General features: G+C 41.5%; 3 protein-coding genes across 3 annotated transcripts; 2 read left to right on the top strand and 1 right to left on the bottom strand.

Moving 5' to 3' along the window:
- Positions 1–76: 76 nt before the first annotated feature.
- On the bottom strand, positions 77–2366 carry mrpl54 (mitochondrial ribosomal protein L54). The gene is made up of 3 exons (XM_030048853.1): positions 2150–2366; positions 1687–1843; positions 77–583 (listed from the first exon to the last, which is right to left on the bottom strand). The coding sequence occupies exons 1-3, from the start codon at positions 2274–2276 to the stop codon at positions 451–453; spliced, it is 417 nt and encodes a 138-aa protein (XP_029904713.1). The 5' UTR covers positions 2277–2366; the 3' UTR covers positions 77–450.
- A 735-nt stretch (positions 2367–3101) lies between these two features.
- Positions 3102–5842, top strand: fam32a (family with sequence similarity 32 member A). The gene is made up of 4 exons (XM_030049752.1): positions 3102–3245; positions 4247–4394; positions 5306–5359; positions 5603–5842. Exons 1-4 carry the CDS (start codon positions 3172–3174, stop codon positions 5669–5671), a joined length of 345 nt encoding a protein of 114 aa, XP_029905612.1. The 5' UTR covers positions 3102–3171; the 3' UTR covers positions 5672–5842.
- A 1551-nt stretch (positions 5843–7393) lies between these two features.
- hdgfl2 (HDGF like 2) lies at positions 7394–14828 on the top strand. Its single transcript, XM_030049750.1, has 16 exons — positions 7394–7626; positions 8251–8327; positions 8789–8930; positions 9332–9529; positions 10045–10167; positions 10286–10354; positions 10498–10678; positions 10808–10892; positions 11017–11314; positions 11725–11858; positions 11962–12029; positions 12508–12578; positions 12723–12824; positions 13049–13205; positions 13323–13440; positions 13785–14828. The coding sequence occupies exons 1-16, from the start codon at positions 7555–7557 to the stop codon at positions 13882–13884; spliced, it is 1995 nt and encodes a 664-aa protein (XP_029905610.1). The 5' UTR covers positions 7394–7554; the 3' UTR covers positions 13885–14828.
- Positions 14829–15305: the final 477 nt, after the last annotated feature.

The raw sequence follows: 15305 nt of genomic DNA, 5'->3' as shown, positions 1-15305 counted from the left end.
ATCTGTGAGAGCTGGAAAATACATCCATTCTGTGAAGAGACTCTCATTTGAGCCCTTAAAAACACAAGAGTCAACGTTTGGAGGTTTTTTATTCGTTTTTATTTATGATAACACACGGATGGGAATGGCTTTTCTGCAACTATACAAACTGCTTTGTCATTTTTTTTCCCTGTAAAACTGAGGCATAACACATGAGCACCACATCAAATTGTCTTAGCAACAACGATCACATCCAATACACAGATTGATCAGTCATCGATCAGGCTCATCTTGCAACGACTGTTACCACATGTTCACTGTTTTATGTTTGACAATGTACAATGTTTGTGTAGTAGTCGGTTTAATGGTGTTTCATTTGGTTGAGGCAGGTTAGGAAAGTCCACCGAGTCTGATGATTTAGTCCGTGGAGTCTAAACACAGCTCTGCAGGTCCAGCTGAGAGAGAGAGAGCCTAGAGTTTCTTTCCTTTATGTAATCTGTTGAAGCGCCATATGTTTTCCTTCCTCAGGCGTTTCCAGTATTCCCAGCTGTCCGGCTCCAGCTCCTGCAGGTTTTTGGGCTTTCCCAGGTTCATCAGGAAAAGCCTGGGTGAAGGGCACAGGGGAGAGGGATCAGATAAAGTACAGACATTATTCAGGGAGAGTAGAGAAGGATGTGTGTCAACAAAAATACACCAAGGTTGGAATTCCTGCACTGAAGAAATGTTTACATTCCTTCTTTTGAACAAAGAAAAATACACCGTCTGATAATCTTACACATGTCAATCTGTCAATCACATGTTTTCCTACATTTCCCAGAATTCCATTTGAATACCTCAATACTGCCCCTGAACTAACTGCACTCGGTAAATGTTGATGGAGAGAGCAAAAGTGACAGCATAGTGAGTAAGGCAGCCAGTTTTCTCAGCTGAGAAAAAGTAAATGTCGAACCCTTTTCTATTAAAAACCCTTTATGGTGCATTCTGCAAATTTCCTTCGGGATGAATAAAGTATCTATCTATCTATCTATCTATCGCATTATGGTCTGTGTCACTATTGTTAATTGCATCTCTTCTGCAATGTATTTTTTTTCTTGTGTGAGTGCTGGTATGAAATGCTGGCTCCATAAAAAAGCGGCTACTCTTTGAATCCAAGGAAAATACACCAACCAATACAATTATCAAAATCGACCCAGAAATGTAATATTGTCAATAGCTGTTTTATTCAAAGAGTTTACTTGTCTTAGTGTGCACTTTTCAATTTAACAATTACTATTGAGGGGCCCCTGAGCAAGGCACTGGCGAGGGGCCAACATTAAAACTGCAGTTGTCCTGGTTGGCTCGCAGGTATGAATGTAACTGTGTGAATATGAAAAACAGTGAAAACAAACAGTAATGAGCAGAGAGACCACAGAACTGTTTGTTTCAACGGATCAACAGATGAATTTGCATGTATGACACATGAGCGCTATGTAAGGAAGCAAGAGCCAACGACAAAAAACTTCTTCTTTCTTCTTCACCAACTGGAATCAATGCAGTTATTTAAACACTGAAACGGCAGGCGTCATGTTGTCTCCAGATGCAGCTATTTGTAAAATCCAGATAATGAATTGATGTGCACGTGCAGGAGGGCAGTTTATTATCCAATGTGACAAGGAGAGAAGAAAATGAGAGAAAAGTGGCACAAATATCAGAAATGTGTGTGCTTACCACTGTGGGTATTCCTCAGCAGGCTTCAGTTTGGGGTCTTCTCCTTGCTTGAGGGTGTTGAGCCCCACAGCGTGGCTTGTGAGCCTCACAGGGTCCTTACACACCTCTGGCCCTTTAAACTCCTCCTTAACCATGCCTTTACCTTTCCCTTTGGCCACTAGCAGACACGAGAGAAGGGGATTAATTGTGGCAGTGTTAGGTATTGATCTAGTAAAGCATAAAATATAATGGCAAGTACACAATTCAGTGCAGCTGGTGGTGATTTGTGGGATAAAAAGCTGTGTTACATTCCAACAGAGGATAATAACACACTTAACGAAGCTTATTTATATATTTCGAGACCATAATGGTTCATATCCACCACTAATAACCCAAGCTAAGCATGAGAAATAGCTTAAAAGGTGTCAATATTTCTCCACACCCCTGTAACATGGGCAGACTGGTACCGATGTCCTTCACTTACTAACTTTCTTGGCGTAACCGCAGGCCGGAGTTCTCAGTAAAATGTCGCTCCTGCAAAGCATCGTGTTAGTGTTGGCTGTGAGGCATTTCGTTAACGAGAATATTCTGAATAAACTGTGTCCCGACATGTTTATTTCAAGGGTTATCTAACCAAACATGCCACCATGCGACGCTTTGACATTCAGTCTGTTTTGTTGCTTCCGAGTTCCTCTTGGTTATTGGCGCGGCGTTATCTGAACTGCCCCTCGCTGGTGAGGAAGACGCATTACACGAACAAATGAGGTTAAATATGTCTCGTTGAAGTTGAAACACACTTTCTATATTTTTGGTGAGACATTTCTTTAAAGTGAAAGAGTGACATGGATGTCAATTGCTGCCAAAATTGATTACTGATTGTAACTTAAATGATAATAAACCTAATATCAAATTTGTCAGTGCTGTTTTAAAATCCATTCCAATCCAAATAATTTCATATGGTTTACCTTAAAATTTCCTTGAAAAAATATGTTAAATTCCTTAAAAAGATTCATATTTGAAGTGGGCCCTTGCACATTTCAAAACTTGACAGAAGAAACATAACCACACATGATTTATGATTTTCTCATGCCCGGAGATAACATGAATTCATCAGTTTGTTTGTTTGTTTGTTTGTTTGTTTGTTTTTTTATAACATATGATCCTTCTTATGGGTAAATATCATATTTATTGTGTTAAGTGCAGGAATAGTAAGCCTCCCTTTGCTTGGTGTATGAATTATTTCCAAATTATTTTTTCTTATCACTTAAAACAATGATATGTTTCTGTATGTATTTTGTCCATAAACCCAATACCTCATTTATTTATTGACGTTGATATTATGATGCACAGTTTATGTGTCTTCCACGAGAGTTTCTATGTCCAAGTATCAAATACAGGCCAATGACCCCTTGCGTCCGGCAGGTGGCAGCACTGGCCGTACTGTCAGTCTCCACCAAAACAAAAGAGAAGAAGAAGCTGCATCGTCTCCAGTCCAGCGGCTCCAAGATGTCAGCGTACGACGCGGCCCAGAGGAGTTCCCTCAAACTCAAAGGCCTGGGAACAGTGTCCGCCGGGAAGAAGTAAGTTTTTGGCACATGGTAACATTTGTAAAACAAGACAGCTTGTTGTGTCAGTATAAAAATGACTTTGTCAGGCCGTCGTAGCGTACAAAAGCGTCGGGGCGGAGGGCTAAGCTAACGTTAGCCTGTTTGGTTGAGCAACACTTTTGTTAGCGATCAACATTTTGAAGCCCCCCGAGAACAACGAGCTCTGCTTATGTGTTACTCCTGTAGTGTTACCTAATGTGTGAGTGAGGGATTGGAGGTATTTTTGGTCAGAGTTTTAGAACAAAACTCTCCTTAAAAGCTTAATATTGTGAATTCAAAATACGGATATGCTAACAGCTGACGTTATGGCCCGACATCAGCGTTACCTGGACACAAGACTATTATAGATTACTAACACTAAACTGACAAGTAAAACGTGGTGGAACAAAACATTTTAGTTAACTGAAATAAAAGTAAAAACTCGACTTTAGAAAAAAACACGAACACTAACTGAAACGATGTTGTGTGCTTACGAAAATAACTATAATATCTATAATAATAATAAAACAAATAAAAATATGCATAAAATGACTTGAGTTGTAGTCTTTGCCAGTTTGGTCAAATGTGTCAACCCCAAATGTGGAGGTATTGGTGCTGATGTTTATTACTGAGACTGACTGGGAGTCAGCTGCCCTCACTAAACTTGTTAAATCGTGCCTCTGACAAATACTCCCCATATTATCATAAAGACAAAACAAAAACAAATACCGAAAATAATAAAAACTAAAACTAACCATTTTAGACAATAAAACTAAACTGAAATGAGCAAACCCACTCTGGAAACTGACTTAAACTACACTGATCTGAAAACAAAAATGAAAAATCATATAAAAATAAAACAATGGCCTAGACAAAGACTGAAAAAAAGATCCATCAAGTAGTGAATTCCTTGATTTTTTTTTTCTTTCTTTCTTTGTGGGGTTGGATAGCTTGATAAGCCACTGAGCTGTAACTGGCAGTATTTTCTGTTCCAGGAAGAAAAAGAAGGACAAAGAGAGAAAGCATCGTCTGGAGCAACAAGTGATGACCAGTCAAAACGATGAGGAGGAGACAACCAAGAAAGGCTACACTGACAAAAGGACCCCGGCGCAAATGGCTTTTGACAAGATGCAGGAGAAGAGGGTGAAGTTGCTTTTCATTATTATTAAAGTGACAGCGCCAGGTCAGCTATTTGAGGCCTTCACAGTACCACAGGCAGATTAGATACTCGGCTGTAAAGAACAAAAATAGAGTGAGCGCCACAAATTGCTCCTGTACTGTGATCTCAACTAACAGGCACTGAAATCAACATTTAACTACAACACCATACTAGCTAGTGTGAGAGTGTTTTCCTCTGCCACAGCCTGCAGTAATGCCCAGACAGTGCTGAGAGGAGTGCAGCAAACCAGTCAGCCTCCATAGTGAGAAAAATCACAGTCACGTTATGAGAAGGATAGTGAAAAAGATCCCAGAAAAGGAGTATTTACACCAAAAGCAATCAAAATCGTCCATATTTCCTAGAAGATTGTTTGTTCTAACCCTGTTTTGAAGTACTGGGGAATGTTTTCACTGTTTACAGAGGAGCTGAAGCTGGTGGGAGATAGGTGGCAGAGCAAAGTAAAAGCTTATTATCATTATTACATGGTTGTTCAGCTGATTGAGTTAAATAATTAAGAAAAAAAATTAACCCACTAACAATTTTTAATTTCTACAAGCCCAGAGGTTTAGCTGCTCTCATGGACAGACTCACATATAATGTATACTACCACTAGTAAACAATCAGTTACAAAGCAGTAGGCTGCAATAGAGAATACAACAAAATAAAACAGGCAAATCAAACGAGGCATAAGATGCAAAAATAGCACATTGGAAAGACATAACAAATTGACCTAGCCTACTGAGTGGAGCAGAGCGTTCCCATCATGACCAACTTTAGACTGGCAGTGACGACAAGAAAAAAAAACATTAGGTGGACTGGTTCAAATTGCAAACTTCATGGCAGTGTTGTTACTCACAGTTTGTCATTTGCCCTCCCTGTCTTTCTCTCCCTACAGCAAATGGAGAGGATTTTGAACAAAGCATCGAAGACACACAAACGCAGAGTTGAAGTAAGTTATGTCACATCAGGCTCACTTAATGGCATATGTAAATAGCAGCATTTAGTCCAGTATTGTTAATTCAAACTCATGAAACAGTAGATCTCTTAATGGTTGCTTTAGTTTCCTCAGAATATGAAACATTCATGTGTATATATATGTTGCAAGGCCTATTCAGTCAATATGCATTTTATGTGTTTTTAGCTTTATCAGTGCTATATTGTCAATTTGTTTCTTTTTATTTTTTGCCTTTAGGACTTCAATCGGCACCTGGACACCCTTACAGAGCATTATGATATTCCCAAGGTCAGCTGGACCAAATGAAGAGGAGGAACAGATGTTCACTATTGTTTTATTTTATGTTTACTATTTCATTAAAACCTGTCATGTTTTTTGAAACGAATCTTTGCCATTTGATAGTTTAAAGTTATTGTTCAGTTTGTGATGTAAATGTAATCAAGGATCTGATTAAATGCATGTCTTTTACTTCTCTTACACCTGTTTTCTCTCACATCTTCTCTTACACAAAATATAGCAGAAGCTTCTATTACATGAAGTTATCAGGTGTGTCTGTCTATATTGTGCATTAATTATGGAGAAACAGCTGTCAGAAGCCAGAGTGTGTTCCCTTTTTAATCCTGATACAAACATTTCATCAGACTGGAAAAAAACACAAACTACAGCCATGTAGTTGTTAAACAGCTCTAAACACACCGCCAGGTCCGCTGCTGTAGTTTCCACAGTGTGAGTTTTCACTGGTCAGAGCAGCAGACTGACGGCGCTACAGGCCAATGGAGAGGCAGGGGAGGCGGGACTTCCGCTCTGGTAATTGCAACTAGCGGAAGCTGTCCATTTGAGCTGCCTGCCTTATCGGGCCTAATGAAGTCCTCTGGAGCGCCGCACGAGTTTAATTTGTCTTCAAAATAAAAGCCCAAGCTCCAGCGACGTGTATGGTGTGTGCTGACTGACAGACAGGCTGCCTCACTGGAGCAGATGGACGTTCAGAGGTTTGTTTAAAGACATTTCAGCTGTGATGATACTGACGCATGCTTTGACTGTCTACAAGCCACCACTTACACTGTTACCATCTGCATCTGTGTAGGTTTGTTCAGTTTGGCAGAGGATTGTGTATTAATTTTATAGGTCTAATTTTGTGTCATCAGAGAGATGACAGGAGTCCCGAGCCTGACTCCCTCACATGACCAGGAAGCTTTGTCAAGACTGCACAGAATTTAATTCTAATTTTATAATTTAATTTATATCTGTAGGGCTTGATGTCAATTCAACAGTGCACTATCTCTGTGTATATAGGTAATTTAAAAAAAAAAAAAAACACATGCTCAGTTTCTTATTTCTGTATTTAATGCTGTAATATTTTGACATATTCATATTTAGACATAATGCACTTACTTAAGATTAATGCACAAGTAGGATTAATCCACATATTTATAGTTAATGCACATTTTTGTTTTTACAAATTGCTAAAGCACATATTTTTATATTTCTTATTTCTTTTTCTGTTTCTCATAATTTAATTCCTCTCTTGAGAATTTGAGCAAATGCAACTGACCCAGTTTCTCCCCGGGGATCAATAAAATATTTCTGATTTGATTCCTATTCTGATAATTTCATTTACTCTCGGAACCTCCTTAAAGTCCTACACCCTGGAAACCAATTTGTGTTGATAAAGACTGTTTTGTTTGTTTGTTTTCATAATATAAACCAGCTCCACTGTCCCACTGTCTGATGTGTCTGTAGCTACTCAATAGAAAGTTTGCGGTTGTCATGTTATATTTTTATCTTATTCCTAAGATTCCTCCAGGATTCCCATGTATGTTGTAGGATTTTACTCCTAAAATCTAATAATGCATTGGTGTCGTTCTGTGTGAACGTAGAAGCAAATGTGTTCACTGTCAAAAGATAGAATCATCGTTCTTATAGCATACGTTTCATTTTGGAGAAGATGTGGCTTTCAATGTCGAGCACGGTGGCTTTTATTCTGAAGTCTGAACACAGCGCTGTACCGGAAGGGGTGCTGTGTTCACGTCGCTGCCTCATCTCGCGGTAACGTTACTGCACTGTTAGCTTGCAAGCTAACCTCATCGTTTCCAGGTTTCGTGTCGACCTGAAAACACCAAACCAGGGGAGACACAGAGACGCTGCGCAGTTACAGAATCACCGAAAGGCTGCAACCGAGGAGCGGGAGGATGCCACACAACTTCCAGCCCGGAGACTTGGTCTTCGCCAAAATGAAGGGGTACCCCCACTGGCCAGCCAGGGTAAGCCAGCAACAGCAGCCAGAGGGACGAATGGGGTGGGCGGGCGTCTCGCTGCTCCGGACGGGACGCTGGAGAAGCAGCTCTGTGTATCATTTGCAATATCTGACATGGCTATCTACCCCGCCGCTGCTCGTTTGCATCGGTGCAACCGGCTGCACTTTGCGTTAGGCCCAAATGACCCCACCATTATGATTCGCATGAGATGCTCTTGGCCTAATCTGCATATAAACGTACAGCCGCGGAGGCGACGCTGCTTTTCAAATGACGTTTGGCTTGCGTGTTTTGTCAGGAGCCAAGTTAAGATTTCCAGTCAAAATATGCGTGCAGCCCAACATCACTGGGATACAAAGTTAGTGTCCATATCCTAAAGCCATCAGATGAATTAACTGTGCAAGATTCTCTATGTTTGATATACCCCAGTAACTACATATACATTTTGTGACTCCTTCACTTAGATTCTTGAAGTTATGAATTCATTTATAAATGTGTACATACTGTATATGGTTTGAGCCTTAACCATGGTGTCAGCTGATGTTTATAAACCCCAAAACTCGAGTGTTTTTTTTTCCTCTTCTTGTCTTTCTTTACTTATTGGTTTTCACCTGAGTGTCTGCTTGTCTACAGATTGAAGATGTGGCTGATGGGGCAGTGAAACCACCTCCGAATAAAATCCCTATTTTCTTCTTTGGGACACATGAAACGTGAGTACAACACTAGATAATTGATGGTATACAGAGAATAAAATGTTCAAATTGAGATTTTGCTTGTAACTACTTGGAGATGGGGGTAAGTGTAAGGAGAGGAATTACAGAACCTGTTTGTAGTGCGGTTATAGGCCTTTCATTCATGGTTGCATGGTGTGCTCTTTTAAAGTTTGGTCATATTTAATATATGCAGATGTTTTGGAGGAGTGTGTGTATGTGTTGGATGTTGCATCACACAGCATCTAGTTAAGATGGCACATGCATTATACGGACTCATTCACTAGGTGTCAGCCTACTATTCTTTGTGTAAAACTTCCTGAGGTAACGTAAACAAACATCTTCTTTGCTTGTCTTTATGAACTAGCCACGATATGGACGTTCAGGATAACATTATATCGGGTGTTTTCTTAGTAACTGTAGTTCATGTTTCGTGTTTTCCTTCCCGCTCTGTCTCACAGTGCATTCCTCGCACCAAAGGACCTCTTTGCCTATGAGAAGTATAGAGAGCGCTACGGGAAGCCCAACAAAAGGAAGGGATTCAATGAAGGCTTATGGGAGATCCAGAACAATCCACATGCCTCCTACAGTGCCCCACCTGTGGTAAGTTCACACATCCTCGGGAAACGTACATCATTTTAAATTTACAATGAATCTGGAAGATACCTGTGATGTAGACTCATCAGTTACTCTTCTCCTCAGATGTCAAACTGTATTATTCACTTATTTTTGTTTTAGCTGCTGCTCTTTGGTTGTTAATCGTCTTTATTTCTGTTATTGATCATTTGTTGTGGTAGGGCTCTGCTGTTGGTAGTCTGAGTTATGGTCCTTGCTTTAGAGTGTGTTATAAGTGTGTTTTACTAAAATGCTGCATTTGCGAGTGTGAGACAGGGTTAGGGAGTTGTTTGACACACTTTGTGGACTACAAACCTGCCGTTAGGTGTGCCAACGGCCTGCTGTGTTAAAATCTGCATGAATCGTGTTTCCCTCGACTCGTTCTGCAGCCAGCAAGCTCTTCTGACAGTGAGGGCAACAATGCCGGAGGAGGAGGAGGAGGAGGAGGAGGCAGTGACGAGGATGACGACGATGAAGAAGCTGTTGTGCCTCGTAAAGCCGACTCGGGGAGTGAGGTTGATTCTGATTCCGGAAGTGAAGACAGAGGAAGGGGAGGAGGAGTGAAGCGGAAGCCGCCGGCTGCGAAGGTAATGGTGCCGAAATTTCATTTCAATGTCAGACTTTTTTTTTTTCAGTGGTTTTGTATATGAATCTAAATGTCTCCAAAAAATATGAAGCATAATTTATCAATAATACATGAGAGGCCATTGTTTGCTGCAGTCATGAGAACAACAGGGATGTAGGCACCAGATGCAGCACTGAAATACCCATAATCATATTAAAAGAAAAAAAGATCCTTGAGGGTAGTCTGGCTTTCATACAAAGTGTGCCAATACATATATACTGACAAGTTTTATTCATACACAAGAATGAAAAGCAGGAAAATGCAAAAAAGACCAACAGTTATCTTATCTCCATCAAGAGTCGACGTGTCGACCTAAAAATGGGAATGTATCTTTGGCCAGTCAGTTTGCTTGGCTGAAACAATTGATATAATTAGCTTTGTACCCCATGATGTACAAATTGCCTGTAAAATATTTCCGACTGTACAGTTGATAAAGTATATTTTAATGTAATCCCTTGGTTTTGTCCCTGTTTTTAGCGACCCCCTCCTCCCAAAAAGGCCCGGGGGTCATCCAGTGACAGAGATGGAGAGGAGAGTGGATCCCCCTCTGAACCAGAGCCCTCCCCCTCAGAGTCAGACTCCGGCAAGAACAGTGACCAGGTAAACTCACACACACACACACACACACACACGCTCTGTCACCGCAAAGACTACAAATGCAGCACGAGTACACTTGAGACTGACAATGTGAATAGCATTTTGTTGATTTCCAAAACAGGACTTCACCCCAGAGAAGAAATCTGTTGGACGGGGCGGGAAGAAAGCAGGAAGCAGGGGGAAGAAGAAGGTGAGCAATTAGTTCAAGAGAGTGGAATGTTGCACTACTTTGCAATAAAACATTTACAATAAAAGGGTTTTGGTACTGTCAGTCATAGCAGTTTTCTTTCTCTTTCTCCCTCTTGTTTCCCTCTTTTCTCTGGGATGTCGCAGAAGGCTTCATCTGACTCAGACTCAGATTCGGGGTCTCAGTCAGAAAAGAAAGCAGCGGACAGTGACTCCGAGGATGAGAAGCCGCGTCCAGCTCTGTCTGGTTCAGAATCCCAGTCTGGCTCAAAGTCGGACTCAGACTCAGAGCCGGCTCCACGCAAAGGCCCTCAGGCGCGCAAGAAAGGTCAGGCCTCCGTTTTGTTAAAAGACTTTATGAGTGTCACCCATGTCCAAAAAATGACCAGCGTGTTGCTTCATTGGTATCAACAGTGTCCTGTTCTCTGTGCCTCGTGTTTTTCTTTGCCATCCACAGAGAAGCCCCCACCAAAGCCTCGGGGACGGAAACCCAAACCTGCCCCAGCAAAACGTGCACCCTCCTCATCCTCCGACAGCGACAGGTCAGGCTTTTCCAGGTTTTCCGTTCTCTTCTGCTCATGCACTGCTGTTGATTTATTACCAAGACCCAGCGTGCAGTTAGGTCTGCTGTGAATGGCAGCATAACGGTGGCTCTGTTTTCCACAGCGACAGCGAGCCCGACCGCATCAGCGAATGGAAGAAACGAGACGAAGAGCGCCGACGAGAGCTAGAGGAACGCCGGAAACGGGAGGAGGCGGAGGAGCTCCGCCGGCTACGCGAGAGAGAGAAGGAGGAGGAGGAGAAGAAGAAAAGGGAGAAAGAGAAGGGGAAAAAAGGGAGCGACAGTGACAGCAGCAGCAGCTCGGACGAGGGCGTAGACGATCACCCGCTGAAGAAGTCCAAGAAACCCCCTCCACCCCCGATCCCTGCGCCCTCTGACTCCGATTCTCCAACCCCAGCTGAGGTATGGTCACTTGCTGGAGAACAACATTATATGGGGAAGCGTTGATAAACTATCCATGCAATAATGCTTCCATTTTTAATCCTCAATAATATGTTTTCTGTTAAGAAAGGAACAGGAATTTGAGCGGCTTCTGTATTGATATCTGATATTTGTTGTTGTTTGAAGATGTGTAAGATTATAAATGTTGTCTGAGTGATGGCCTGATTATAAATTGCAGATGTTTTAATACAAACCAGTTAGATATGAGAATGGTCATATTTAGCTAAATGAATTCACCTGACATCCACAGATATCCTTTTGAAGACATAAGTTAATTTGTGCAATCCCATAACTTTGAATCAATGTTCTATGTAAAGATTAAGCTCCACGTACACATGAGTTGATTCCATTTCGCTTTTCCCGTTGCAAAGGTGAAAAAACCTTCCAAACGACCAGACAACCAGAAGAAGGTGAGAGTGAAGAAAGAGAAGGAGGGCAAAGACAGAAAGGAGAAAGAGCTGAAGGAGAAGAAAGCCCAGCGGTCAGAGGAGAAGTCCAGGGCACGGTGAGTGCATCAAGGGGAACCAAAGACTACAGTATGTAAACCTCATTAGGTTAACGTGATTAAAAATGAATGCACACAGATCGCTGAGCTCCCTCTCCCTCAGGTCTAAGCCTGAAAAACCCAGACGCAAACCAGAGAGGCCTCCAGAGAAGAAAGTGGAGAAGAAAAAGGGTCAGTCTCCCACAAAGTCTCGCTTGTTTTCACAAACACTTGTTCTCGTCCGCTGAGGCAGGCAAGCTTTAATAGCCTGGTGTAAATTCATTTGCAGAGTTGGAAACAGTGCAGCAACTAGACGGGTTCACTGAAAGCAGAGCCCACTGATGCTGTCGATCAGATTCAGAAAACTTTGTCAGTCAGGCAATGAAAGAAAATTGTCTTTGGTGTGGGCTGAGAAAACACATAACATTCACACATATAGACTTGTAAAATCACTTAAAACACATTAATTTCCATGCCATAATAACACAGAAACACTGGGTAAAATAATAAATAAAGGTAGGTTTAGAACGGGTGTTCAAAACTACTGACCATCTAATTGACATTGTCTAAAACTGATATTACAGTGGGTATGAAAGAGGTTTTGTTGAAATAAGAGGGGAGGTATTGCTTTCAAAACAGTATACTGAACATTGCTTGTGTCCATTTGCAGAGCCTTCACCAGAGGAAAAGCTACAGAAACTCCACACAGATATCAAGTTTGCACTCAAAGTGGACAACCCAGTAAGTGACACCTGACAAAATCACGTGCTCTTCCTCTTCTGTAAAGAAAACGTCTCCTTCCCCTCCGTGTCCGTTAAAAAGCAACTCTATACTGCCTGATTTAAATGAAAATCCAAGCACTGTTGTGTATTGTGTGTTTTCTAGGACATAGAGCGGTGTCTACAAGCCTTAGGGGAGCTCGAGGCTGTGCCTGTCACTAGCCAAATCCTGCATAAGAATGCTGACGTTATTGCCACACTAAAAAAGGTAGACCTTCTTTTACACTTTGACAGCACTGACAAATTATCTCGCAGGTTCCGTCATTTCTCTGGGATTTGTTTGGCATAATGTGTGACCAGTGAGACGGCCCCAAAATTATGCAAACAATTCAGTGAAAGAGATTGACATAATTTGCCACAGGTGTGTTACATTGCTTTTTTTAACATTATGTTCTGCATTGTGAACTGCTCCTGTCTTTGTTGATGCTGCAGATTCGGCGGTATAAAGCCAGCAGCGCAGTGATGGAAAAGGCCAGTGACGTCTACAACAAATTAAAACTCCGCTTCGTGGGCAAGACGGAGGTGGCAGCTAAACCTAAAACAGAGGCCAAGGAACCACAAGATAACGGGAACGAGGCCCAAAACACAGGTGAAGACTGGATTTTGAATCGTGATGGCAGCTGGTTTCTCTGTTACCATGATATTCTCTGGCTGCGAAAATGAGATGATTATTAGCACTATATCAATAAGGGTTCTCTTTTGCTAGATTCCACTCCTGTGAATGGGGAATCGGAACAGAAGAAAGAGGATATGGAGGTCGAGGAGAAGCCAAATTCCCCAGTCCAGGAGGAGAATAATGAGCACACGGCTTTGAGCCCAAACAGGTAAACATCCCTGAAGGCTGAAGTGAAACGTCTCTGTTTACTCACGCTGGATTCGCCTGCCACTGTATGTGTAACTGATGGGATTTGAAAGAGTATCTTTCATGTGGTAACTAAAAACTCCCACTTGTCAGATGAAAGGGAAACTTGGCAAATGGCCATATTTAGACTCCAGCAGAACTTGTGTGCCCTGTATTGTTTTACGTTTTCACTCATTGTGCACATGAGAATCCAGCCTTTTTACTAAACATGTTCGATGCTCACATGATTATCTATCCCATGTAGTAGCTGTGTGACTTTTAAACAGAGCAGTGCTTATGATGGTGTGCTTTGTCTTCCCGGATTAGACCCAGCCCAGACAGCCCTGCTGAACAACACACGCACACGTATGAGGAAGCAGACCACGGCATCCCCGCAGAGACGGAACCACCTGCCATAGAAAGCTGAAAAAGTCGGAAGAACGTCCACAGCGGACCAAGTGCTAAAGGACGGTGGCCTCCTTTGTTTGAAGTCATGTGGTCATCGTGGCCCAAGTGTTGTAACACACACCCAGCGTGTCCTACCGTGTTGACATTTTGGACGTTCAGTACCTTAATGATATCAAACCAGAAGGCCCTTGTGTTTAAACTCTTTGGTCCATTTGTTTATCAAGGCAAAAAGGAAAGCTCACTAGTCTGATAGTTTGTGACGCCGCGTGAACCCTTTCATTTCTGAAATGTATTTTTTCCTTTTTTACGACACTCGGCCCGTCCCAGATCCTCACCCTGTACCCCCTGCTTCAAGCTACCTTGTTTTTTCCTCCCACATGAACTCTGGCTTTGGTCTGTCCTACTGTATGTATATTGATTCCATTTTTAGCACTTCTAACAGGAATTGAGGCTGGGGTAGAATAAGGTGAAACTTTAATGGCTCCATGGAGGAAGGCGGGTGGAAATGGAGCCATGCTGTGAATGTTTCGCTTTTTTTTTTTTCTTTTCTTTTCTTTTCTTTTCTTTTCTGTTTGTTTGTTTGGTTTTTTTTTGCAGCCATACATCCAGTGACTTTACCCTTTTTATAAATCCTAATGAACATCACAAAGGCCTATTGTCTGTGTGTTTGGGTCAGCGAGAGAGAGGTGCAGTACTGTTTGAGTCTTTTCTGTAATTTTTTTTTTTCTTTAATTATCTGGTCTTGCTTCCTATCAACTCATTCTGAAATTCTAAGCCATGGAATCGAGTCACATAAACTTTTCCAACTGAGGTCCACCTACTTTTTTATAACCTTGTTTTCAAATATTTGTGTCTATATTTTTGTCTTAACTAATGAATGCTCTGGAGTTACACACCCCCAACATGTTGTTTTCCCCATAGTGTCTGCTTTCAGTAACTTGCATATTAAATGGGATAACTGTACAGATTGAAATGGCCCTTATTTGCAAGTTGTGCAAAAGCTATTAAGATCCTATGTAGCTAAAGCCTATTTTGACATTTGCCTGTCATGCACATACAGCAGAAGTGTTTTTAGTGCTATGTAAATTGGTAAAACATTTCTATGGCAAAACAATTCTATCATTTAGTTGAGAATAAAAAAAAATCTCAGCATGGTCATGATCCCAGCTCATTTCTTGGTATGTTAAATCTGCTGTTCATCTATTCACTGCCTCCTCATCATAAAGGACGTGCTGCCAAAACACAGCACAGCACCTGACAACTGATGAGTTTTAACTTTACGGTTTGATTATAATTATTACAAATCCATCTTGCAGGTTGTAGGCCGGTGGAAGTTTTGCAAAAAAAAAAAAAAAAAAAAAAAATACATGCAATTCATTAATGGAAGTCGCCTGCTATTATTATGGAGCATTGTTGCATGGACTATCGGGCTCTCAGTGT

Source organism: Myripristis murdjan, chromosome 4 (genome assembly GCF_902150065.1).
Source record: "Myripristis murdjan chromosome 4, fMyrMur1.1, whole genome shotgun sequence".
NCBI classification, from domain to species: domain Eukaryota; kingdom Metazoa; phylum Chordata; class Actinopteri; order Holocentriformes; family Holocentridae; genus Myripristis; species Myripristis murdjan.
The sequence above is the reverse complement of the archived record's forward strand: the minus strand, read 5'-3'. Positions and strand labels throughout refer to the sequence as shown.